At 32.6% G+C, this 10,237-nt stretch overlaps 1 protein-coding gene across 1 annotated transcript; it reads right to left on the bottom strand.

Moving 5' to 3' along the window:
- Window positions 1-3,244: 3,244 nt before the first annotated feature.
- LOC143070645 (uncharacterized) lies at window positions 3,245-4,548 on the bottom strand. The gene has a single exon (XM_076244863.1). It carries the CDS (start codon window positions 4,520-4,522, stop codon window positions 3,539-3,541), a length of 984 nt encoding a protein of 327 aa, XP_076100978.1. The 5' UTR covers window positions 4,523-4,548; the 3' UTR covers window positions 3,245-3,538.
- Between the last annotated feature and the right edge of the window lie 5,689 nt (window positions 4,549-10,237).

The following is a 10,237-nucleotide window of genomic DNA, read 5'->3' as shown; positions in this document are numbered from 1 at the left end:
GTGATACACGGACTGCCCGTATGACAGTGTTATTGACTGTGACAGCGATAATGACCTCGCCTTCGGCTCAGTCATTATCTCTATCTAAGTCAATACCATTGTCCTGTGGGCAGTCCATATATAACGATAATGAAGGCAACAGTAGTATACCGCTGTTCAAAATATAAAAAAGAAGATGTGGTATGATTGACAATGAGACAACTATCCACAAAAGACCAAAATGACACAGACATTAACAACTATAGGTCACCGTACGGCCTTCAACAATGAGCAAAGCCCATACCGCATAGTCAAGTATAAAAGGCCCCGATAAGACAATGTAAATCAATTTAAACGAGAAAACTAACGGCCTTATTTATGTTAAAAAAATGAACGAAAAACAAATATGTAACACATAAACAAACGACAACCACTGAATTACAGGCTCCTGACTTGGGACGGGCACATACATAAATAATGTGGCGGGGTTAAACATGTTAGCGGGATCCCAACCCTTCCCCTAACCTGGGACAGTGGTATAACAGTACAACATAAGAACGAACTATAAAAATTAATTGAAAAAGGCTTAACTCATCAGATGGACAAAATACAAGTGGACGTGGCCCGGTACTTATACATCCCGACACAAAAAGACACAATGAACAGATCTGAGAGTACTCGCAGTTATCTGACAGCTAGTTCAAAGCCACTAACAACTAATAAAAAAATCATGCAACTAAGACTAAACTATCAATCCGTACACATCCAACATCCCATGGATTTAGTGTAAAGACGTCATAAACAGCCAGAGAAAAACATGACCTTGTGCACTGCCAAGTTACAGGTATCGACAGATTGTAGATCCATGAATATGTATTAGCATATAACATACTAGTAATATTTAGTTAGCTTTTAATTTACTGATAACAAAATCAAATATTTATACCAATAAAAACAATATTCAATGATCTAATTACAGTGTTGAGTAGGTAACCTTTAGAATAAGTTTATTTAAAGGAGCGACAATTTTACATGGATCATTTCTAAATTTCCGGGCACGGTTAACAACATTTCCGTAAAAATGAGGATGTGCTATCCCGTTTGAAATAAGTTTTCTACAGGTACAACCAAATTTCAAAACCAAATCTTTATATCTATGGAAAAATTTAGTAAAGGTTTTAAGTAATTTATGGTAACGATATCCCTGGTTTAATAATTTACCAGGTTGCGTTCGTTAAAATCAAAAACGTCACAACAGACACAGGCATAGCGAACAAGTTGTGAAATATAAACACCGTAAGATAGTGCCAAAGGAACATCACCATCTAAAAATGGAAAATTAACAATAGGGAACGAAAAATCGTCTCTTTTGTCGTAAATTTTAGTATGGAGTTTCAAACTCATAAATCCATGGACAAAAAACAAAATCGGGTTAACAAACTAAAACTGAGGGAAACGCATTAAAATGTAACACACACACACACACACACACACACACACACACACACACACACACACACACACACACACACACACACACACACACACACACACACACACACACACACACACACACACAGAAACGGACTAAGCATTAGACAAAATCCTTTGAGAATAACAAATATAACATCAAAACCAAATACATGAATTTGGGATAGATAAGTACAGTGACACGTCTTATAGTAATGTGTATTCACACTCAAAAATAAGAGAAAACAAACGACACAACGGAAACACAACGTTAAAATGTAACACACACAGAAACGAACTATAATATAACAATGGCCATATTCCTGACTTGGTACAGGACATTTTTAAAGGAAAAAATGGTGGGTTGAACCTGGATTTTTGGCATGCCAAACCCTCCTCTGTTATGGTTCATTCTCATTTATCCAACTTTTTAAGATTATAGGTAGTACAGGTAAAAAAAAAGTTGGATAGATGAGATCAAAGGTAATCAAGACAAAGGGTTTTTCAATTAGAGTTTGGGTTGAATGACAGGTGAAAAATAAGACTGAAAATTATACCCGGATTAAATTTTCTGTAGTATTATTTAGCATAGCATGTTAAGATGTGCACCTGACATTTAGTTAATGTAATGTAAATCATTTGAAAGTATATTTAAGTTTTTTAACCGTTAATTAAAATGTTCAGACACATTCAAGTCATTAATCAATAAACAAGAAAAGTGATATTCTGAAGTCTTATATATCATTTTAAAGCTTTTTTTTAATTTGTTAACTAAAAGCTTAGTATATTATCTAAGAAAATAAATTTCTCTCATAAAATGTGTTAAAATTTAATTTGGAAAGCCATCTGAAAAACGTGCATTTAAAGGTTTTTTTTTATTTTGGCTAATGTCTTCAAGTGTGTAACGTTAGGTGACACCAGTATCATGCGACGTTTCAGACTTATTTTCACACATCATAAAATGGAACAAAAGAAATATTCAGTAGATACACACATCATACATTTTTTTTAAATAGTAATGCAAGCACAATGGTTTTAAAACGTAGCACAGAAATATCCATAGCACACACTAAAGGAATGTTCAGTAGAATAGTACATTTATTGGATTGTTATAACTTTCACCTACAATTTAAGAAAGTAATAAAGACAGTCATATTTACTTTCAATAAATGTTAATATAAAAATATTACTGATTTGTGGATTTCTTCTTTATAAATGATGAAACATTTATTTATTATTTAAAATATACTAAATTTTAAAATGTACCAAGTTTACTATTGCCTATTTTATATATCTATGTTAAATAATATAAAAACATACAGGAACAAATTTACTGTCATATTCTAGAAAGACACCTTATTATTACTAAACAAACAATCCAATAATTAACAAAAATAAAAAGTTGGCTAAATGAGAATACCTTATTTTAAAAAGTTGGATAAATGAGAAGACACCTCTTTTATGGCCATGTGAAATATAACATTAAAATGACAACACAACATTACAGGACTACAATATAAATCAATAGGAGAACACAATTGACAAAGAAACACACGAATAATAGCTAACAAAAGGCAACAAGTTTTAAAATTTTTAATACGCCAGAAGTGCATTTTGTCCACACAAGAGTCGGTGTGGTCACGTTTCTCCAACATTTTATATTTTTATATACAGGTAAGGAATTTCTTGTTGGAGAAACGTGATTTTTTTACATTAGGGATTAACTAATTGTACATGTAATTAGAGTTACAGTAAATCCCGCTAAAATGAACTTTTTAATGATATATTATCGCTGAGTCCCGCCTGCTGCTACTTGGATCTGGTTGGCTTCTGCGTTGGCTTGTGTCTTCTTAAGGATTTCAATCAGGATGTAGATGTTTGGGTGTGCATGGTTGACTTGCTTCTTGAGTTTACTGTGCCATCCCTCTAAATGGTTGTTGGTGCGTGGTCCTTCGTTGCTGAAATGGTTCCAGTGTTGGCGATTGTATCCTTCTACCCAGTACTCTGTGACATAGTCGGCGAAAGCGGTTGTGTTGATGGCGATCTCTTCGGCGTCTTCTAGTGCTGTAAACCAAACATCTTCAACTAGCTATGGAGGGACAAGTGGTAACACTGCTGCACGTCTTACTAGTAGTCGTAGGTCTTCGTTGTTTTTGTAAGCGGTGGCGAGACCAAGATTCTGTGTCTTTCTCCATATGCATTGAGTAAAGTGGAAGAAACAGCCTCTTAATGTGATGTTGGCGAATGCTCGTTGGGCGGAATTCCGTATAGCTATCTCAATGTCAGTGAAGAATATCTGTGGTGCTAGTTGGAGGTGGTGTTGTTGACATGCAGTCTTCAGCAAGTTGAATAATCGGTCGTACGTCTGTTCACTTTTATTCGGTAGTAAACTGAAGACGAGTGGATATATGACTTCGTCGACCTTTGCGTGCAGTGTATACAGTTGAAAAAACTGGGTTGGAGATGTGTAGAAGGTGCCATCTCCATAAATGACGTCTGCTGCTACAAGGTTGGTGAGATTCTTAGTGGTAGTAAAGATCAGGATTTTGTCTGCGTTGCCATCGTCTGCGAATAGGAACTGTTTCCCTGCCGAAGTCCGTGTCCATTTTCCTTCAAGGTTAACATCTATACGGGCGATTGGTAACAATGGTGTATCTTTAAGGCGGGCTCTGTAAAGTGACATGCGTTTCTCGTAGTATGTAGGCAGTTCAGCGATGACATCATCATGATCTGGAGTGACTTCCATATACTCTAAGCTGCGTAACTTTGCCCTTTCCTCCTCGTAAATTGTTGGATTTGGTGTAGTTTCTTTCATACAGCGTTCTCTCATTATATTGAGCACTGCCTCAGCTTTTACCCTGATAGTACTTGCTGGGTGAGAATGGTGGTTTGCATTCTTGGTGACGGTGTCGTAATGCGTGTTAATTGTAGCTGGACATAACGGTACGATGCATTTCCAATAACGCCTGTCACCTCTTGTAGTCTTTACCATGTACTGGTAACCATTCTGCTCTAGTCGAACTCTACCAAACTTGTTGGGTACAAAATTAACGGGAAGCATAGCGTTGGCCATACTGTAGTATTGTGTAAGTACACGTGTTGTCGATATGAAAAACTAAGAATGAATGAAAGCTTACTGCAAACTGAGCACATATAAAGCCTAACTGAATTTTGTTTACATTGTTTGGTATAGCTTTGAACAAGTACTCTCACATTATGTAGAGAAGTGGTCAGTTTGTTTGGCTTGGCTTTGCCACAATAATGGTACAAAATTGAAATAATTATTTTATAATTAACGTATTTATATAGTATTAATTAAGTGTCATGTTTAATTATTATATATAAATCATTATTCATAAATATTTTTATGATTATAATTGACTTATTTCTACAACAAATTGATAAACAAAATATCATCTTTTAGTTTTTAAGATATAAATGTTTTTCAAATGGATAAATATTTTAATAAAAGATAAAAATCGGCAAAAAAATACGATTTTTTTTTTACTTAATTCCATCAATATTTTTATTTTGCTGAATTTGCTTATTATTTTACATTTTTTATCAAAAAAAAATATAAATTTAATTTGTATATTATAAATCATCAGCTGGTTTCACTTTAACTACCCCAAAACAACAATTTTAATTGTTATATAAACACCAAGCCCATCTATTGTTTGAAACTTGTTGGATAAACGTGAGTTGGATTTTTCAAATGTTGGAGAATCGTGACTAAACCCAAGAGTCACCAGTGACGCCCAGATACAAAAGTTTGAAAGCCGAAACAAGTACAAAATGACCAGTTTTTCAAGACCTATTATGTAAATAATCTTACTATAGTCTTATTAGTTGCTGTTATGTTTCTTGTGTTGACAGGCTACTCAAAGTAATAGCACAGATAGCACAGTACTCCTCCATAAGTTAGTAAGCAGAGCAAAATTTCACCATGCGTTATTTTATTTCACAATTGAATTCCAGGCATAATTTATCATCTTCTAGAACTATGGTTAGCATCATCCTATCAGAAATTAATAATATTGATTGATGACATCATATATCCTTGAATAGATCTTTATAATATCATTTTGAAATTGTCTTTTCAATCTATCATGCATTCTAAAATTTATTGTTATTATTTTTCCTGAGTGGCAATAATTTAAGTATACGGCACAAAATGAAGAATCCATATAGTAATTTGTTGATAAAGACAGTAGTGTTTAATGATTAAAAATAACATGCAAAAAGACTGGCGCATGTAAACAGCCTTCAACAATTGCTTTCCTCAGGCTAAGCATGTGGTGGTTATTTCTGAATATTTTAAAAGATTTGACCAACTTTAATTTACCAAAAGTACATTTAAAATTAAATTTAGCCTAGAGATTCTATGCATTATACTGGACTACACAAACAAATACCAAATCCAACCATTCATGGCAATTGTTTAAGTTATTTATCATTGCAGGTGTGTGTTATATTTCTGATGTATACTATTTCAATATAAAAATAGACTAAGTATAAAAAAAAGATGTGGTATGATAGCCAATGGGAAACTCTCCACAAGAGACCAAAATGAAACAGAAATTAACAACTATAGGTTACTGTACGGCCACCGTAAGCGTTCACATTTTCTTTCCACTCAACACAACAGGGACTGATCCGGCATTTAGTTTCAAAGGGTCGCAATCATAATAATTTTGACAAGTGGAGTAAACTTATGTTTTTCTCGATTTTACATCTCAACTGAGTCCGCTCATGTCACAACAATATCAATATTTGTTCTCGAGGCAACAGAGATAAATCATAACTTCTTAGGGTTTTGATATTATAGAATGAAGCTTTGAATTATGGATAATTGAACACTGATTTAAAAAATTTGATGAATACCACTATTCTATCATAAATAAGGTAATCAATGTATCGTTCCCAAGTGCTAATTTACTTTCTATATTCATATATTCACTATACATAAAGGAAGCGTAAAAAAGCACCACCAACTGCACACCTCAACAAGTCTTTCCGTGTAATAACTAAAAGATTAATAGATGTTAAAATAAGTTTAATCGATTTCAGTTTTGGAGTATTTCGTTGCCTGATTTTTGCATCCTCTGCAAATATAAAAATCTAATGCTATATAAGTGATTCATGATACAATGTACAAAGCATCTGTGAAAACATATCACATCTTTCAGTCATTATATGTAAATTATTCTGCTATAAGCCTAAATAAGAAGTGTTAGCTTATATTCAATATTGTTGATTTTTTTGTGTTATTGCTTTTCAATTAGGTTTCATGAAAAACGACAAAGTCTGGTTTTAAAACTATTGTCAAATATATAAATACAATGAGATTGATTGTAGTTTGCTTAACTCTCAGAGGCAAATATTTCATGCACGGATTTAGTAATAAATATAATATGTAGGTCTTGTACTAGTGTTGTTTCTCGTCGTCAAACACCAAATTAGTATATTCCTTTTTCTTTGTTTACATAAATCTAATTTATAAGACAAGGGGTTCCAATTAATTATCAAAATTATTTTCAAATTTGATGATTAAATATAAAATTCATTTTAACTTGATTAGATATGGTCTCGTACGTAGTAAACTGAATTCATCGGATTTATCACATACGTAGTACACGGAATGTATCGAAAATTACCTCATACTTAGTATATGGAGTTCCTTCACCCGCCGCCGCACATCCTGCTCTTTTCTTTACTACATGGCATATTACATTCACTTTCAAGTACTCGTGGAAATTTAACAGTGTCCATTGTGTTTCCGCAAAAACACGCTTTAGTAAACTTTATCAATAGATAAAGATTTCGTTTAAAAATAAATATCTTTGAATCTTTGATTCAATAAAAGATAAGATACAATTAGCTTTTATTGTAAGTCTTAGTTTATTTCATACTATTTTACGTACCAAATGTATTTTTTTCTGATTATTGAATTGTTCGAATGCTTTTTCGTTGCGTTTGAATCATACCGCTCGTGAAAGTGACATCGCGATTATATTGTGTCAATAGAAAACGTACCTTTCCATACAATCTGATATCATCCAGGTTTTTGATTGGAATCATGTGGCTCACTCTTTAGTTTAGTATGTTGTGTTCGTGTACTTTTGTTAGGCTTTCGATTTTTATTCGCATTTTGACATGGCATTGTAAGTTCAGCATTCGACCTCCACAATCTTTATAGCATCCAATATATCCTACAATAAATAAGGATGAAAGAAATTGTCATCCCTAGTCTTTGAAAAAAATACCTTTTAACATCAATGTTATATTAATAAACTCATCATAGATGCCAGGATTGAAATTTTCTATTTTCCCCAGACGCCCGTTTCGTCTACAAAAGACTCATCAGTGACGCTCGAATAAAAAAAAAAAAGACCAAATAAATTAAAGTCATAAGAAACCTCAAATTAAAAAAAATAATGCATATGTTTTTTATAACTCAATAAATAGTTATAAAACTTATGTACATATACTTTTTTTCTTAAGAGAATTCTTTAGTTTGTTCATATTAAGAAGGGGTATACTTTATTTTAATTGCTTCCTGGAAAATTCCCCAACACATTTTCCGTATCTAAAGTGACCTCCGTGTGACCCATCTCGTAAATATCCGGCGATCGCAATACACATGGATGTCCTTAAAATAAACTATTATCTGATTGTACATGTGAAACACGTGCTGAATATCTATACCTTTTTGTTGATTGTTGACAAACAGGTGACAATCGTTAAACTTCGGCTTCAAAACATGAACTTTAGTTACCTGCCATATTTTCACAACAACACTGACCGATTGAGAAAAAAATTGACGATTATACGAAATCTATGCGAAAAAAAAAAAATGATAAAATCGTGCACAGAAGACTAAGTTTATGATGTTTGTATGCATTGATTGAAGAATTGGAATAACATTATTTTTCACCGGTCTCTCATTTATTATGACTTTAAAAGTATGTAGATTTTTTTAGAGAAAAGTGCCTGTATTTAAGTACTAGCGTCGCGATAAAAAAAACATTGGGGTACTTTTCTAAAAGTATTTAAGTTATATATTAAGGCAGCAAATTTACCGAAAATGAAATCTCAATAAAATAATTCTGTCATTTGAAATAAGACTGTGAACCTTTTCCAAGAAGGTAAAAATAAAAAAAAAAGTAATTCTCAATTATGCCTACATCATATCAATTTTTCTGACTGTGCAATTTTTAAAGTGTAAAATCAATACATGTATTTAAAATTGTCAGGTAAATATAAGCAAAAAACGATTTATCATTTTACCTGTCATTTCACGATGAACATTCGAAAAAGGAATGTCTTTTACGTCCTTCAAGCCATTTTCTATTGCAGTTAACCGTTGAGTACTAGTGTTCGTGATTTCTTTTAGGCGATCCACTTTCGTCATTACAGCATCAATTAGATTGATTTTTTTCTCAATGCTGGCTAGTTTGGTCATTATTCTTGCATCAGTCATTGGTGCAACATTAGATTTGTTTTCCGATAAAAGAAATCCTCTGACAGGGACATCCTTTGCTCCATTCACTGTCAAGGTAATATGGTTTTGCTCAGCTACTACCAGTCTGTCAACAAGTCCAAACAAACCAAATAAACGTAAGAACTGCATGGTGTTCTTTCCAAGAATAACACAGGTGTTCCTTTATATTTGGTACATGTAATTATCAGATTGCATGTTAAAAAATTATAAGCACCTACTTAACCAAACATTGATCGTTAATAGTAAATTCAATGTTATAAGTAGATTCATGGAACTGTTTTTTTAAACTTCATGAAATCCATTGGGATTGTTGTTTTTGACTGATATTTTTTCATATGCCGCAGTTTCCTAACACCATCGGTAGCTACCTTAGCTAGCTTTCTGTAGTTCACTTACTAAGTTGTCCAAATTCATCGTTCCTTCCAATTCATGTGCCGATTTATATTTACTTGTAAACAATAAATAATATAATTATGTGGTAACGTCCTGTAAAATGTAATTAGACAAAAGAATTAATTAAAACATTTAAAAAAATAATCTAATATGGTGAAAAATGCGACATAACCCAAGAATTATTATTTTAAAATATGATCATTCAGAAATGTTACAAAAATTGATTGTGTGGAATTAAAATGATGTGTTTTTGAAAGTAAAGTTTCACTTCATACGGTGTTAAACATTTTGAACGAACAAATAGTATATTTAGATTGAATAAATTTGAGAATGGAAACGGGGAATGTGTCAAAGTACCAACAACCGGGCCGACCGAAGAGCAGAAAACAGTTCAAAACCTGTAGTTTCAATATAAATAAATATATTGGCAAATTGTCTTTTATTCCTGAGCTTGCGCATATTTCTATATAGCATGCATGACTTTATATACGTTACAGTAAATTTGTAAAACCCCTGGAATAATTAGTGATTTTGTAAAATCACTAACAGTTACAATTATTTTGTAAATACCACTTGAGATAATTTCAGGAATTTTATAAAAACACTGAAAATATACACTGGGGAAATTGTAAAATTCCTGATTACAAGTTTAAACTACGTTTTGACAGACACACCTATTTTGTTTACATCGATTCTTTCCAGAACATTTACATAAAAAAACCCTTATCCATCACAAATGGAACACCGTTTAACTGCTTGTCGAACAGATATGAACTTTTCAATTGATACAGCTGGCGGACCCAAAAATAGGAAATCGGAGGTTTTCTAGTGTATGACCCTAACAAGACTAGTATGTTATAAATGACTTCAAGGCATACAAAGAAATTTGAT

The sequence above is a fragment of the Mytilus galloprovincialis genome, chromosome 4 (genome assembly GCF_965363235.1).
Source record: "Mytilus galloprovincialis chromosome 4, xbMytGall1.hap1.1, whole genome shotgun sequence".
In the NCBI taxonomy this organism is placed as follows: domain Eukaryota; kingdom Metazoa; phylum Mollusca; class Bivalvia; order Mytilida; family Mytilidae; genus Mytilus; species Mytilus galloprovincialis.
This window is presented reverse-complemented; position numbering and strand designations above follow the sequence as displayed.

Coding starts and splice junctions, on each gene's coding strand:
- LOC143070645 (XM_076244863.1), bottom strand. CDS start 4,522: ATGGCCAACGCTATGCTTCCCGTTAATTTTGTACCCAACAAGTTTGGT.